Consider the following 15,462-nt stretch of genomic DNA (forward strand, 5'->3'; position numbering starts at 1 on the left):
AGTCTTTTCTTTAGACCAAATTCATAGTGTCCGTCTATACCCAACTTCCTTGCCCTCGTGTGTGTCCCTGAACCCGCTGCATTTAGGATGCTTGGCCCTAGGCAAGGATCTTAGTGACTTTTCCATTGGGAGCCATGGCTGACATCCTTGTCATGCTACTAAGGGAAGGCCCAGCTCCGTGGGTCATCCATAGCCGAGAGTGCATCTTGATCCAATTCTTGTTCCATGGACCCAACCTGATTCCTCTTTGTTACCTTTAACCACGAGTTCTCCTTGCCCAGCATCCAGCCCTGGGATGAATGCCAAGCTGAGCCTCGGTTAATGTTTGTTGAATGACTGATTGGGTTTTTGTGGCCTCTGAGAGGTAAATGAAAGGCAGCCAGAGCCATGGGAATAATTATCATGTTTAAAAGACATACTTCTTAGTCCCAGGCCAAGTCTTAGATCTAACTCCAGCTAGGTTGCTTTCTCTGCCTCTCTCCTCTGCCCCCTCCGGAGCTGCATCCAGAGGAGGAACCACAGTAGAAGTCTGAGGCTAATACATTTTTTCTCCACACATGTTCTACTCGCCCATGGCTTAGCATGCTGATTCTTGTGCACAAGGAGGAAGTGCCAGTGTGGCTTCTTTGGTGACTCTTCGGCATACTCTTCCCACATGCTGCCCCAAGTGAAGTGACTGTGGAGCATGTGCAGGCTTGGGCAAAGGTGGAGGGCTGTAGGACAGTTGCCAGGGGCCTTCCCTGGACGATTACAATGGGTAAATGGTTAACCCAAGGGAGGATTCTTCTTGGTACCTCCTCCTCTACCAGATTTCACCTTTAATCACCAGCCCTCGTGTAAGATATAAGGTCTCAACAGAGTAGAGCACCACCACAAGGTTTAGGTGCCCGACTTCTCCTCTGCCCCAGCTTCTCAGAGGGCAAGGAGCCATGAGCTAGAAAACAGGTACACCCACAGAAAAGGAAGGTTAGAGATGGCCCTTGGTTACATTAAATAGGAGGCATTCTGGATTGCCCATAGCAAAGAGCGAGATGGGTCTCCAGCCTTGGCCAATTTTGTTGCTACTTGCTCTTCCTGTACTAACTGTGGCCCCAGGAACCTGCCGCCGGCCTCACTGCCTGAGACAATTTTAAGTCTGCTGGCTGAATCCTCCAGCAGTTCTCACAGCTGTCCCCTTCTCATCCCCACATATGTCTTGTTATTGTAGCTAAGTAGCTTGCAGTTCAGCCCTCTGTATTTAATCAAGTTTGGGGAGACTGGCCTTCCAATTGTTCCATCTATTCAGGATGACTGTTCCCATTCTATACTCTCACCTCCCCGTGCCTGTTATGTTGGTAACTTCCCTGTGTCTCCAGGCCCCACTGGCCAGGACCAGCACGTCATCTCCACTTTATGTATAACTGTGTGGTGAGGCCTTAGGGTGGCTGGGGCAACAGGAACCAAGCCTCTGGGGCCACACCTCCATGGAGCTTGGACTGGTCCTTAGAAAACTTAGAGCCTCTTTATTTATTTATCCACAAGCCACTAAGAACTGACTTTGGGAATATCAGACTAACTCTGAGCATGTCTCCACAAGCCTTCCCAGAGCAACCCAGCACACCGTCAAGCAGCTTTGGACATCAGGCCTGGGGTCTAAAATCCATAGAACCATGAAAGAAAATCCAAGGAGCTTCCCAAAACCTGAGCCTACATCCTCATTCTTGCCTCCTCCCCCATCCCCAAAGCAGGCAGGAATAGAGGAACTCAGCCCGTGGAGATTGGGGAGGAAGAAGGAAGAGATGGAGATTGCTGGCTTTGGCTAATGAAAAATCTAGATGTGCTGGACCTTGGAACACACTCCACAATTTTCCCCTATAAATATCAGTGGTCAAACCAGATTTGATATCTACTCAGTTTGATCTCAGCTCTTGCTGGACTCTTAGAAAGTCCATTGTATGATGCTCTTTAAAGAACTATTTTATTTCCAATACAGACACAGCCCTTGACGTAGCAGTCAAAAACAGCACCCACGAGAGACACATGGCTGTGAAGTGTTTGGGTATGTAACTTCCTGTCTTTGCCTACACAGAAGGCTTGGTCCCACTGCTCTTCATTTCCCTCACATGGGTGTCTCCCTCCCCCAGAGCTCAGGCTTCAGAAAGCACCAGAGGTCACCTAGGACAGGAGGTCTCTTCTGCAGGGAACTGGGACGGGGAGTGGTGGCCATCTTTCACCCAAAAAGAGTTTCTTTGAGAGTACCACTCCCTGCCCCCTACTCTGAAGATGCAAGTCAAATTTTGGGACTCTGCTGTGCAGAGCAGAGAGGTCACTGGGCTCTAATGCATTTACCATTGACTGCCCCTCTTGTAGTGCGTCTATTAGTGAGTAATTTGATTTGTACCTATTCATTTGCAGTCCCTGCAGGAGCCTGGAGCTGGCCCCTAGTATAATTGGTGCTGTCTCTATTTTTACATCATTAGATTAGCCCCGACTCCTGGCCACTTGTTGTCTGCGCTTGTCTGTCCATTTATACAACCTAATGTAACACAAAATTCATTACTGATCACATTACTTTCAACTCTGAAGCCAGCCTTGTGATAAACATTTGGTTAACCCCTTCCTACCCACGGGAGGGCTGGCAGAACAAATGCACTTCTGCTGGACAGGCAAATCAATATCTTAATACACCAAAGTGGAACTGCATTTCTAGATTTGTTATCCCTCCTGGAGGAGCAAATGGAAAGGCCGTCCGAGCCAGCTGAATTGAATAATGAATAGGGCCCGGCACCAGCAGCCTGTCTGTGAGACCAGCACAAAGGCAAAGAGAGCCGACTATATCAGCCCCGCCTGGGCTGCAGTCAGGGAAGGGTGGCACCACAGCAGTTAAGTGAGACCCTCCCCCCACCCCTGCTCACCATGGCACAGGCGCAAAGGCTCTACAGTGCAGCTTGAAACCAGAACAGAGACCACAGAGGCTTCACCCTGATACATATCTTCTGTCAGACTTAGCATAGGAACACTGGACAGGAAATTGGGTCCCTTTCCTTAAAACTTTATTCATCAATGAAAAGGCTAGCAAACACGTGACCTTAACCTAAATGCCACCAAAAAGTTAAATTGACTCTCACAAAGCCACTGAGATTGATAGGTTCTGTGTGTAGACCTGTCCTCCAGGTGAGGACTGCCCACAAATGGCCTGTGCGCCTGTGCGTGGTGCTGGGCGCTTGTGAGACGTAGTGAAACTTTAAAGGACCTCGCTCGCTCGGCACAGCTTTGTTTTTAAATCTGGAAAGTTCTGCATGGCCCAACCATGTCATCCTCTCCCCAACTCCCGCTTGTCTCTGGGTTGCACCCACACCCACAAGTCATTAACTCACAGGACAGTTTGTTTCAAAGGGGAAACAAAATACCTCTACTTATTAAGAAACACTCATAAAGCCCGCACCATAATGATTCAAAATATCGGCAAGAGGAAATAGAATGGAACCCATTACCATGAAAGCCATAAATCCCTGAGTAAAAAGACGCTGTAAACTGAAGATGCTCGGGTGGGAAGGGGGGCTGGGGAAATCGCCATCCCAGGAGCCTTCTCTTTGGCTGTGGGGAGGTCCTGAGTGGGAGTCTGGAAAGGAAGTTGCCTGAGGCTGTAAGGGAGCAGAGCAGTCTTCCTCAGACTCTGCTGTCCCTGCTGTTCCACACTCTTAGACTTTCCTTTCAGGACATTGCCCTTTGCCTCATCTGCAGATGGATGCCTCCCTCATGAGAGCAGCAAGAGATGGGAAAGCGGCACCCACCCACTGTGCAGCAGTCCTGAGGGACAGAGTGAGGGACAGGGAGTGTATGAAGTAGCTTACTCACCCTGCTCTGGGCTCTATGGCTAGTACCAGGGTAGGGAGAGTCTCTTGTCCCAGCCCCTCCAGACTTGTCCCTCTCAGTCACAATCATTAGTAAGTATTCACTTAGCACAGTCTTATAGGACTGTGGTCATATGTCCTGTGGTCAGAGATAGGCATCACTGAAGTAAGCCAGCCTTACAGGGTCTGCCTCCTCAGGCCCAGGGAAGAACCTCACAAGAGGAATGGTGACAGTAGCCTCCCCAAGCCACCAGCCCTAGTGGATACTTGCTTAGCCTCGGGTCTCTGGAGTCTTCTCCGGTGGGTAGACAGCATGGGGGTGGAGAAGGAGGGAGTCGTGTGAATCATATACTAATGCTGGCCCCAGCTTGTCCATTCTAGAAAATAGATACAAGGGGCCAAGCTACCCAAGAGGCCAAGGAGGGAGGATCCCTTAAATGCAGGGGTTCAAGACCAGCCTTTTTAACACAGTGGGAGCCTGTGCCAAAAGAGGGGGAAGGGAGGGAGGGAGAGAGGGAGGGAAAGAGGGAAGGAGGGAAGGAAAGAGGAAAGGAAGGAAGGAAAGGAAGGAAGGAAGGAAGGAGACAGGTAAAGAAGGAAGAATAGAGACAGACAGATGGGGGTGGGATAGGCCTTTGCCCCTGTTTAGGGCAGGCCAGTGGCAGGAAAGAGGGAGAGTCTCCTGGTAGAACAAGAACTGTGATTTCTCAGCCCTCATGGAAAAGGGGTAAGCCACATCTTAGCAAACTCTTCCGCTGCGTCGTCGAGAATTTAATTATGCTTGGACATTTGAATGAGAACCAGATGTGGCTCCGGCCCCCACCGGTCAATAGCATCTCTCCTGTAGTCTGCAGGCTCTGCTGTCTCATAAGGCCGGAGACAAGCTTGTGAGGTACCCTGACTGGGGGCTTTGGATAGGTCTTCCAGCCCTGTGACCTCTTTAGGACTGTGTGGACTGGGACACACATGGCCAGCTCACAGGACTCATCCTAGCCCCTCATTAGTGCCTGCATGAAGAAGTCGTGCCACAGCACCAGGCCTGGCCTTCTCCATCTCCAAAAAGATGTCTGCCATGCTGCTCAACTCTGAGTTAGCCTTAAATGGCATGAGGACCTAGTGCTGGAAAGAACATTTCCACTCTCCTGTGAGGTGTCTTCTCCAGGTCCTTCAATCCACTGAAGTTGCCGGGCATCTAAAAGGTTCTCTCTGGTGAAGGCTTTTGGTACCTTATTGCCTGACAACCTTACATAGCCCATGACATCACCTCAGCACACCCTTCCCTTATGGTCTGTAGATGGAAATGACTTACCCAAGGTCATTGAGCACTCTCTGATGTACTAAGGCCAGAACAATGTCCCACTCACAACTCTCTTTTTCCTCATGGCTCTCTGTAGGAAGCTCAGTCAGGGCCAACCAAAGCTTGGTTTTAGCCAGTCATCAAACATCTCAGAGAGGAAGTGTGAGCCAGGTCAACTCCACTTTTTCTGTCCCTTCATAGAGTGGATGGATCCTGCTTTAGTCAAGATTTATCGTTATTTTAATATGACGGGTGCTGGAGGGTGTTGAGTGATGAAGCATGTTGCTGATCCTTCCGTATTACCCTTGGAAGCTAAGACTTAAGGAGGTTCTGATGGTGTGGGTTTCCTGGGAATGGGGTACTGAAAGTACCCATACTTGACAGTTCAAGACTTTGACTTCCTGGGCGGGTAGGCTGCAGCCCCCAGACCAACCAGACCCCACCCACCAACTTGCTGCTGCTCCTCGGCACTTCAAAGGCTGTGTGGGAGGTGGGGCCATGCTGTAATCAGCTCTGCCTGGAACTTGAGTGCCCTGCCCCCACCACACACAAGGATGCATGTGTGCATCCACAGACACAGTTCGTCAGCTCTAGCAGAGGACAGAGACCAAGTGGCCATGGGACAGGACTCTGCAGGAGATCTCCTAAGAACTCCTCCCTTCTCCAGCTTCTCTCCTCCCTCTTCACACTCCTGCTTTTATTCTCCTTCCTCTGGTTTCCAATGTACATGTCTCCTGTCACCATGTGTCCTTCTCACATAGGCCCACCAGGGAGGGGATCAGCTGTCTGGTCTGCCTCAGGCCCCAAGCAGTGGTGTTGGTACCTCCCTGGCCTGCTGTTGAGAACCAAGTTCCCAGGGGCTCTATGCCAGGGGTTTGGGTTAAGGTGAAGCCCAGCTCTGCTGCTCCCTCCATCTGTCTCCCTGAGTATGGCCCCTTCCTAGTACTGACCACCACTCTCATGGTCTAAATGCATATGCAGGGGTATCTGAGTTCTTCTAGTCCTGGTTGTCTCCTCAGTGGTAGCTGAGGCTATTAAGTCACCATGGCCAAGGCTCCCTGAGCTGAAAACACCTGAGATCTGCCTTCACCACTAGCAGCTGGTGTGGCTGGGCAGACAGGATAGGCCCTAGAAAAATAGCCTCATTCTCTCGTGGTGGTCTGTGTCCCTTTGTGTATCTGAGTCAGGACAGAAACTGAGCAGAGAGAAGAGCATGTATGTTCATGGGGTCTGGAGGGCTGACCTGTCCAGGAAGGAGACTTCTATTGCCCCAGGCGGCTGCACTCTGAAAGCACTGAGGGCGCCAGGCTGTGTGTGTAGTATAAGACACCAGAAGACTGGCGTCAGCCAGCCAGGGATCTGGGTTCAGACATAGGTGTTAAGCCCCAGAGATAAGAGCAGGCCAGAGCTAGCCCTGCTTTTCATCTCCCAACCAGGATTCCTGTGATCTGAATGGGTGGAGCCTTTTCAACCTTAGCCTTGCAGCTTCTAGAAGGCGAGCCTGGCAAGGTCCCAAAGACCTTGCTGGGGGAGCAAGGTGACTCCAGTCTCTGTCTCCACTAGCGTTAGCCCCCAGTTTTTCCAGGCCTCCCCAGGATAGGAAGCCCTTTGACTAGTGGCATATTTACAAGCTTAGAAGCCTGAGGGGAGGGGAGGCTGGAAAGGGCACTGAGGGCAGGTCTAGAGGAGCCAGGCAGGCAGCCTTAGAGCTGAGCAGTGTGCTAAATGCAAAGGAAAGCTGCCTCCCCACCCCCAGGCTGCTTCCTTTAACTTCGAACTTTTAACCTCATAAGAAAGGGCCCTGGGGGCTGAGGCTGTCTCCAGCCCAGAGTGTGGTCTCTGGAGATGATCAAGCTCCCCGTGATCTCAACCAACACCATCTATGTCTCCACCGAACAAGCCTCTACCTCCTCAGCCACACTCAGGGAATGGCCTCATACAGGTCCTGACTTGGATAAGACAAGCAACCCCTCACCATGTCTGCTAGGTCTAGCTGCCTCCCAGGTGACATCAGGGCCAGTTGTCCAGATCTCATCCCCAGGAAGCACTCAGGCCTCTTCATCTACCCCTCTATCTGTTCATCTTTGTTTCTCTTCGTATGTCTGTCTGTTTCTTTCTGGTTTTCCCTCCCTCTCCCTTCTCCCTCCCCTCCTCCCATTTTCCCCCCTTTTCCTTTCTGTACTGTTTTACCTAGTTAGTTCAAGCCCCTGTGTACAAGCTTCTTGCTAACAAAATGGCTTGCTTGGGACAGACCCCATCTGAACCAATTTGCTGAACTTTAAACTGTCCTGTGGTCATCTGATCTCCTCATTACTTATCTCTTCAAGGGAAAATGCTGATCACTATGACTTCTAATGAGAGGACACCCCATCCACCCACCCACATGTGCCTGTCTCTCCACCCAAGAACCCTCAAGCAGAAAGGAACTGAAAGCTGTTTTAGTTTTTACAAATCTTTCCTATATCAGGTGCTGGTCAAGTCAGGGCATTTGGTTGGCTTCTCTGTATCCATTCACTGCCCTGAGCTCCCACCAAGCCCACCCCAAACAAGGAGGACTGGGAGGTAGATGCGGGAGGAGAGAAAAATCAATGCATGTCAACACGGTCAGGGATTTATTCTCCATCTTGGGAGAGGGTGTTTGGAAAGAGGGACGGAAGGAAATGAAAAGCTGTGACCGTGTATCTGCCAACCGCCTCCCTGGGCCATTTCTTGATTAAAAAGAAAGAATCTTTGCCCAGGATCCAATGGAGGCAGAGCTGGTAGGGGCCTGGGTGGCAGGGCCACCTGCTGAGGGAGAAGGCTGGAGAGGGCCCCTGACGTCCTAGGGATAATCATAGTGACTAATTCGATTGCAACCATAATAGTAACTCACATTTGCTGACTGGAAGCTTCAACCACTTTGTGATGGGTTCCTCATGCATTATTTAATTTCATTCCTGCAGCCAGGCTATGAAACAGACATTGTTACCCTTGTACTCGGGAACCTGAGGCCCCTGCCCAAAGTTGCCCAGGAAGCAGGTAGCCAGGAGCCTGTGCTCTTCACAGCCTTGCCTAGACTGTTTGCTCCATCCAGGTAGATCAGCCTGCCCACCTACCTGTCTTCTCAGGCTGAACTTCTGAGTCAGACAGTTAGGGAAGGCTTACCCCCACTTCACCACAGGAAGTGGCCAGAGCCTCAGCAGGGGCAGACTCCTCCTCCCACCAGGTCTAAGCCCAGGCCTACTGGGCTGCTTGGGTGGTTAGTTTAGGAGTAGGGTATGCTGCTCCAGCCAGAACCTAATAAAAACGCTCTGCTAAGCCCTTTAATGAGCAGCATCTTGGCACTCATGCACACAGCAAGGTTGGCAGGGCAGGCAGTAGATGCTGATGTATTTAGTGGTGCCAGAAGTCTCAGGGCTGCCCCAAAACTGAGCCTGGGCCCAGGTACCCTCTTACAAACACACACAGCATTACCTATGCAGGTCCCTGGGGGTCTTTCTGGATCCTGGAAATTTGAGATCCCCACAGTGCCCTGGAGCCCTCTGAGGGTCTCAGACTAGACAGATCTAAAAACTACCCAGGGGGGCTGGAGAGATGGCTCAGTGGTTAAGAGCATTGACTGCACTTCCAGAGGTCCTGAGTTCAAATCCCAGCAACCACATGGTGGCTCATAACCATCTGTAATGAGATTCGATGCCCTCTTCTGGTGTGTCTGAAGACAGCTACAGTGTATTCATATATAATAAATAAATAAATCTTTAAAAAAAAAAAAAAAACTACCCAGCCCAAAGAAGAATTCACTTTGGCCTTCTGTTGAAGCCTTCCTCCCACTAAGGCATCCACAGCTGTTCCAGGTCTCACTAAAGCCTGGTATCCTCAGTGTCTCAGAGAATGGGGAGCCAGACCTCATGATGCTTAACACAGTAGTTGATGCATGTCACCCCGACACCCTTCACTCATTGGCTCCCACCCAGAGCTCCCAAGAGCCAGGCACAGCAATTCATGCCTGGCCAAGGGCTCTGCCCACTCTAGGATGAGGAACAGGGACAGCTGTGCCTATCTCCTCAGAGATTGACTATGGCTCCTCTTCTTGTTCCTCGAAGATGTTCCCAGGTAACCAGAGACCTTCTGAGAGGCCAGCTGCCTCTCTTTGTCCCTCATATTCCTTAGGAGTTTGGCAGGCATAGTGTGGAATGGGGGTAACATGCGGACAAGGCCTCCTCTGCTTCATGCTTATTTATTCCATTAAAGCAGAGGCCTCACCCTTCTCATTGCTGGCCCTACTGTCCACTCCTGTCCCCTGTGGCCTGCCTATCCCTGCCTGTGCCATTGGGGATCAGCTGTGGTAACAAGTCTGTCTTCTAGAAAGACCAGTATGAAGTGGGGACATGGACAATAGTAGGTATTAGTGGCCTGCCCTAGGACAGTTCTCTCTTGGGTGAACCCAGGGTCACCAAGTCCCTGGAGAGTACAAGGGCACAACCTGAGTCCGAGTCCTTGCTTGGGGCTCCTCCTTATGTGCTGCCTGTTGTGAGGAAGTAGAACAAGCTTTCTTAAAGCAACTGCCCAATGAGCCAGACTCCATGTTGCTAGGAGAAACTCCCTAGTTGACTGCCCCTAGCTGGTTCTGCTAGGCTTCATCTGGAGTCTACTTATTGCAGTAAAGTTGCTGAGAGTTAGAGAAGGTGGGACTAGGTGGGGGTTGAGGGGCAATGTTGAACTAAAACGAGGCTGCTATGTTAAAATGTCCAGGGTTCCCTCCGAAAACTCAGCCTGCCTCCTTCCTCTTCCTCTCCCAGAAACCCACCTGCATGGGGCCCCGTCTGTCACTGCATGGGCCATAGGTCCCTGTGTGTCTCCTTCTAGAAACTGTCGTTTTATGCTTACTGTGTGACTCCTCTTCCCCTACCCCATACTGAAAGATTCACAACACTTCTACCTCTGGGCCTGCCCCTCCCTGACTGGTCAGTTTCCTGCCGCCTCACGTGCATGTCAGTGTCCTGGACAGCAGAGTGTCCCTGCAAGACCGCCCTTTGCCCGTGTGTCACCCCTGCACCTCCCTCCACCTTCTCCTTCTGCTTGTGGAGATCCGTGTACTTCTGGATCATTGTCCATATCTCTCAAAGAAAAAAAAGAAAAAGATTCCTCAATGCTTTTCTTTTCAAAAGGGAAAAAAAAAGGAAAAAAAAAACAATGCCAACAGCCCAGCGTGCGTGAACAGCCCAACAGTAACAAAGCGTGCGTTCGCGACGGAGGAAGGTAAGGCCGCGCGGTTCCACGTGGTTCCACTCGCCGCTTGCTCTAGGGCTGGGGGGTGACTCGAGTGGGGACCCCGTGTACATCCAGCCCTCCTCCATGTTCACGCCCCAAGCACTCTCACTCTTGTGTCTTCGGAGGAACAGAAAGAGATTGGGTTTGATAGAAGTCAGTAGTGAAGCACTGAAAAGACCATCCCAGGGCCAGCCAGGCCCCTGGGTCTCTCACTGATTAGTCCATGCTGGAGAAAGGCCCGTGTCCCCACCACATCATTCATCCCAGAAACCATTTTTCAGCACAAGGTATTTTTCAGGCCTGGGGATTGTGACTGCAGAGATGAGGCACACATTCCCTGCCGCACTCCTCTTCCCAAGGGCGTAATGGACTTGGAAGCATCCAAGGGGCTAACCAGGAGTCAAAATGAGGAGTTCAGAGCCTAGGGCCACTGCGCCTAGGGCCTCTGCAGTGGACACCACGGTTCACAGAAGAGCAGACACTCATGGAAAGCTTAGGAAGAGGAGCAGGCACGTTGGGGCCCAGCGGCCTAAAGTTGTCCATAGCAAGCTCCTCATCCAGTGAGGCCAGACAGGCTGTGGACAGCCATTTGGTAGTACCAGGGTATTTATACCTGGGGAACATAAGGAATGAGTAAATGTCTTTAGAGGAATAACAAGATGAGGTTCATGGTGTCCTGGCTTTGAGTGAGAATATGGAGAGCTTGGGACCCAGTGGCAAGTTCAGACTAACCAGAGCAATGTTTAAAGGAGACAGTCAGCAAAATCTTAGGTACCCTGAGATGTGGGGGCACTGAACAATCCTGTCCAGCCCATCTCTCCCAGGCCTAAGCAACAAAGAGAAAGCATGAGCCAGGCAGTTCAGCCATGCCTGGCCTCCATCTTGTAACCCCTTGGCAACTGTCCCTGTACGTCACTTGATGGATCCACTGGGTGCGTCCACTCAGACTCGTGTGGTCACCAAGATGGCTGGGGATGTTGCTGGGGCCTACGCAGAGGGATAGCAGGGTGCTGAGCTTGGGCCTGGGCTGTGGATTCCTTAGCTTCCTTGGCAGTGTGGACATGTTGCATTTTGTGTCAAGACTGTTGGGGCTCTCTCCCTCTACCCAGCAAAGGAGCCACTCTTCCCTTACTGACGGCCTCTCCTGCTCCTTTATATGGGGCTTTCTTCCTTGGGCCTGCATCTATCCCATCTGTATCCCTGAGAGGCCCCTGCTTTTCTTGCTACTGCCTGCTCCTCTCCTGCCCTTCTGGCCCTGCTGTCAGCGCCCCCTAGTGCTAGGATGGCTGCGTAGGAGGGCATGGCCTCTGAAAGCCACTCAGGTCCTTGGCTCTCTCTGCAACACTCTTGGGCTTGCTTGTGGGGAAAGGAGGAGAGAGAACAGGCTCTTGGAGGTTCTCCTGAGAAGCCCATTCTGCTCGCTGATGCTCAGGGCCTCCTCTTTGCTCTCTAGCCCTTTCCCTCAAGTGGAATAATGGTCCTGTTCCCAGATGAAGGTGAACCTGAAACCAAGCTGGAGGGAAAGATCTGAGCAGCCTTTTGCCTCATCTTTCTGTCCATACAGAGTTATCCATGGCTTTCCCAGGGCCAAGGCCCCCGCAGGAAGCCAGTGTCTCTTGGGGATCAGGTACCACAGCCAGTCTGTCAGCCTGTATCTACAGTCCTTCTCCTTCTACTCTGCACAACACTCCCAACCTGCTGGGAGTCGATAATGCTGTATACTCATCTACCCTGGGCTCAGGCCCAGACATGACTGGCACAGTTTCCATTTTTCTGCCCCATTCTGTAGCTGCTGCTGCTGCTGCTGCTGCTGCTGCTGCTGCTGGGCAGCCCAACTTGGGCTATAGTGTGGCCTTCAGAGGTGGGAGTGGCTGGCTGGTGATGGCCAGCACAGTGGAGGCCATGACCCTCACTCTCTAACCAAAGCCAGCTGTGCTGCATGTGTTTGGCGGCCAGGGCCTGGGGCAGGTACAGGCTGGATACTGAGCTCTGAAGCCATACCAGATGAGTGTATTGCTGGATATACCTTGATGTTTCGAGTAACTTCTTAAGGTCCTGTAATCCTGAGGTAGGCAAGCAAAACTCTATAAAACACAGACAGGCAGACTGCAGAGGAAGAAGCCAAGCCATAGGTCACATCTGAGTTTGGAGAAGACGCCAGAAACTGCCCATGCATGTGCTTGCCCACATCTTAGAGCCAACAGCTAAAGGCAAAGAGGAGACAGGAACTGACCACCCTTAGAAAAGCAATTAATGAATCCAGCAAGCAGGGACTCCTATTCCTGTCCCCTGCCTGTCCCAGTTGGTTGAAGAGATGATGAGTCAGTTAAGGTTGTCATAGCTAAATAGATTTGTCTGCCATATCCAAGATGGCAGCAGTGTGGAGGTGCAGAGACCAGGGCAGCAGGCCTTGCTACTCTACAGGTCAACTCAGCAGATACATTCTGTGGGTCCCCAGGAAGCTTGGCTGGGGCTAAGAGGAAATATTGAGGCAAGTAGGAGACCCTCTCTTCAGTGGAAGAGGCTCCCACAGACAAAGGATCCCATTGTACAGGAAGGCCACACACTCTGTGCAAGGTACACACCCAAGCCTGGTGAGCAGGGTGAGAATGGGACCAGTGGAGGCTAAGCTGGGATGGGCTCCAGAGACAGGTCAGCTGGAAGAGCAGCAGGAACAGGTCAGTCAGGCGACTGTGTCTCCTCCTCTCTTGTCCTGCCCTCTGCCCACCTACTGATCCTGGATAGAGTGCACTAAGGAACTGAGGCAGAATGCTGGCGGAACATGCGTGTGTGAGCAGGTGCTAGCCTGCACTCCATGAGAAGCAGCACCATCACACAGGGCACCATACTTCCGGCCTGGAGGCTTCCCCACAGTGAAAGAAACACCCAGGTCAAAAGTCAGAGTCTGCTAGCCAAGGGGGCTTCTTCTCCCCTGACTGAGCCCCCTTGTGACCTGAGCTGCCACTTGGCTCATATGGAGAGCAGGTGGGGAGGAGTCTCCCTACAAAAACATCTGAATGGACCCACAGTGGGCCCTCATGGTGAGCGGCCAAGTCCAGAGTGTGCCCCCATCTCCAGCTGACTCTAACCAGGCCTGGCCCTCTCCTCTGTTTTGCAGAACTTCAGCGAGAGGGAAGCATCGAGACTCTGAGTAACAGCTCAGGCTCCACCAGTGGCAGCATCCCAAGAAACTTTGATGGCTACCGATCTCCGCTCCCTACCAACGAGAGCCAGCCGCTCAGCCTCTTCCCCACTGGCTTCCCATAGGCACCAGCCACCTGCTTCTGACAGGCTGGCCTGCTCCCTGAGGGACTAACGGGGGCGGGGGAGGGGAAGAAGTGTCCCCATCTCCCTTGTACCACCATCCTCCCTCCCCGCACGCCTCTGGTCCCACTCTTCTCAGTCTCCTCAAACCCACCTTCCCTAAGCTTAGTGACAACAGCTGCTCATCCCTAACTGGATGAGAAGAGACCTTCAGAACAGCTCCTTGGTACACCCTGACCTCTCCCACTCCTGTCAGTGGGGGCTGTGTGGCCCAGAGACTGTGGAGACTCAGTCCTCTCTCTCTTTGCACATCATGTCCCGCATTGGAGCTGCTTTTGTATTTTCTAACTACCCACAGGGGGATTGAAACAGTGGCCAGATCTTAGAGCCTTGGGTGGGGAAGAGTTGAAAGGTCCAGCCGGGCATTTTGGTGGACATCAGCCCTAGCCCAGTTCAGGCTGTGATGCCACTGCCCCCAGCTATCCCTGCTCAGTTCTTTCAAAAACAGGAGTGAACTGAGGCCCAGAGTGGTAGGGAAGGAAGAAGGAAAGAGGCCTCCCCTTGCCCCTTGCTTCCTTGTTGGCTCATGGGGAGATTTGTCTGTCTTATCTTTAAGCCCTTGTACCCTGGTCCTGTACTGTTCAGTGAAGGAAACTCCAGTTATTGAGGCCGTGTCAAAAGTGCACGTCTTGTCCAATAAATCTCGCTGCAATTGGTGTTCATTCCTGAGTTGCTGGGGTCAGGGTCCTCTCCAAACACTGAGCAAAGTCCTGTATGTCTGACCATGGGCACCCAACACCCACACCTTCACTATACACAAGTGTCTCGGGGCAGCCCATCTTGGGAAGAAAAGGGAAGGAAAATCTTCCCACTAGAATTTAGGTGTGGCTTCACTGAGGTCCAGTCTCTAAGACTCTTGCCTCTGGCTTCTGGAGGAGCCAAGCTTAGACCTCCTTCTAAGTCCTGCCCCTGCTATGTGGTAGGTTGCTCAAGGAAGGGCGCTTGCCCTTGCCTGTTCCCTGTCTTAGGGCACTTGGGAACCTCTCTCTCATGCCCAGAAGCTGGAGAGCCTGTTGACTAAAGTTGGGTATCCTCTGGAAGTTGGAACACCTCTAAAACCAAGTTCTTGGGTTTTGTTGTTTTGTTTTGCTTCTGAGACCAGGTTTTGGGTAGATCAGGCTAACCTCTAACTCACTGTGTAGCCAAGTATAAACCTGAACTCCTGATCTCGCTACCTCCTGTGCTAGCATCCCTCAAGGGCTGAGATTTGAGGTACGTGCCACTGTATGCCTAAATTCTCCCTCCTATTGTGGACCTGAGTGGTGACAGAGGGACAGCTGACAACAGAAAAGCATGGTGATCAGGAAAGAGGCTAATGCAGTTCTGGCCCCTCTTCCTTCACCTGCACCTCCTAGAGACCCCAGACACGTCCTGGAAGGACAGAAGGAAACCCTCTGAGCCAGGTGTGCCTTAAGACGGAGTTTTTAATGGAAGGATTACATTCACAGACAAGCAGCCTTCCCATCCAGCCATCTGGTCAGAGCTGGGCCAGCTTCTGGCCCCTGTCCTCTCCATAGCCCACATCCAAACCCTAGTGCCTGAAGAGAAAATTTAATATTTAGACTCCTTCACCAGATCAACTGAGCATATGGGGAAAAGATCTGAATCACACTGCTCCTGCCTGGGCTCCTGGGAGCTAAGAAACCCTTTATAAGAAGAAAGCTTGGGAGAAGACTGGAATGGCAACACAAGGCCTAGCCCCAGCAAGCTGGGACTCCAGAGGAGAGCAGCTTTTCCCCATTTGGGCAGCTTTCAACA

The 15,462-nt window shown here is 51.8% G+C and overlaps 1 protein-coding gene across 8 annotated transcripts in view; it reads left to right on the plus strand.

Annotated features, from left to right (window-relative positions):
- Bcas3 (BCAS3 microtubule associated cell migration factor) overlaps positions 1–14,366 on the plus strand; it is a 460,531-nt gene extending 446,165 nt beyond the window's left edge. For 2 of the 8 annotated variants that reach the window (XM_028772411.1, XM_028772409.1), the window contains 2 exons: positions 1,973–2,038; positions 13,499–14,366. In XM_028772411.1, the coding sequence (XP_028628244.1) occupies positions 1,973–2,038; positions 13,499–13,647 (215 nt within the window). In that variant the 3' untranslated portion in view covers positions 13,648–14,366. Of the gene's footprint in view, positions 1–1,972; positions 2,039–10,277; positions 10,369–13,498 lie in introns of all 8 variants that reach the window. The other 6 variants (XM_028772414.1, XM_028772416.1, XM_028772415.1 and 3 more) reach the window with 4 other exon arrangements.
- The last annotated feature ends 1,096 nt before the right edge of the window (positions 14,367–15,462 follow it).

Source organism: Grammomys surdaster, unplaced genomic scaffold (genome assembly GCF_004785775.1).
Source record: "Grammomys surdaster isolate TR1022 unplaced genomic scaffold, NIH_TR_1.0 213, whole genome shotgun sequence".
Classification (NCBI taxonomy): Eukaryota; Metazoa; Chordata; class Mammalia; order Rodentia; family Muridae; genus Grammomys; species Grammomys surdaster.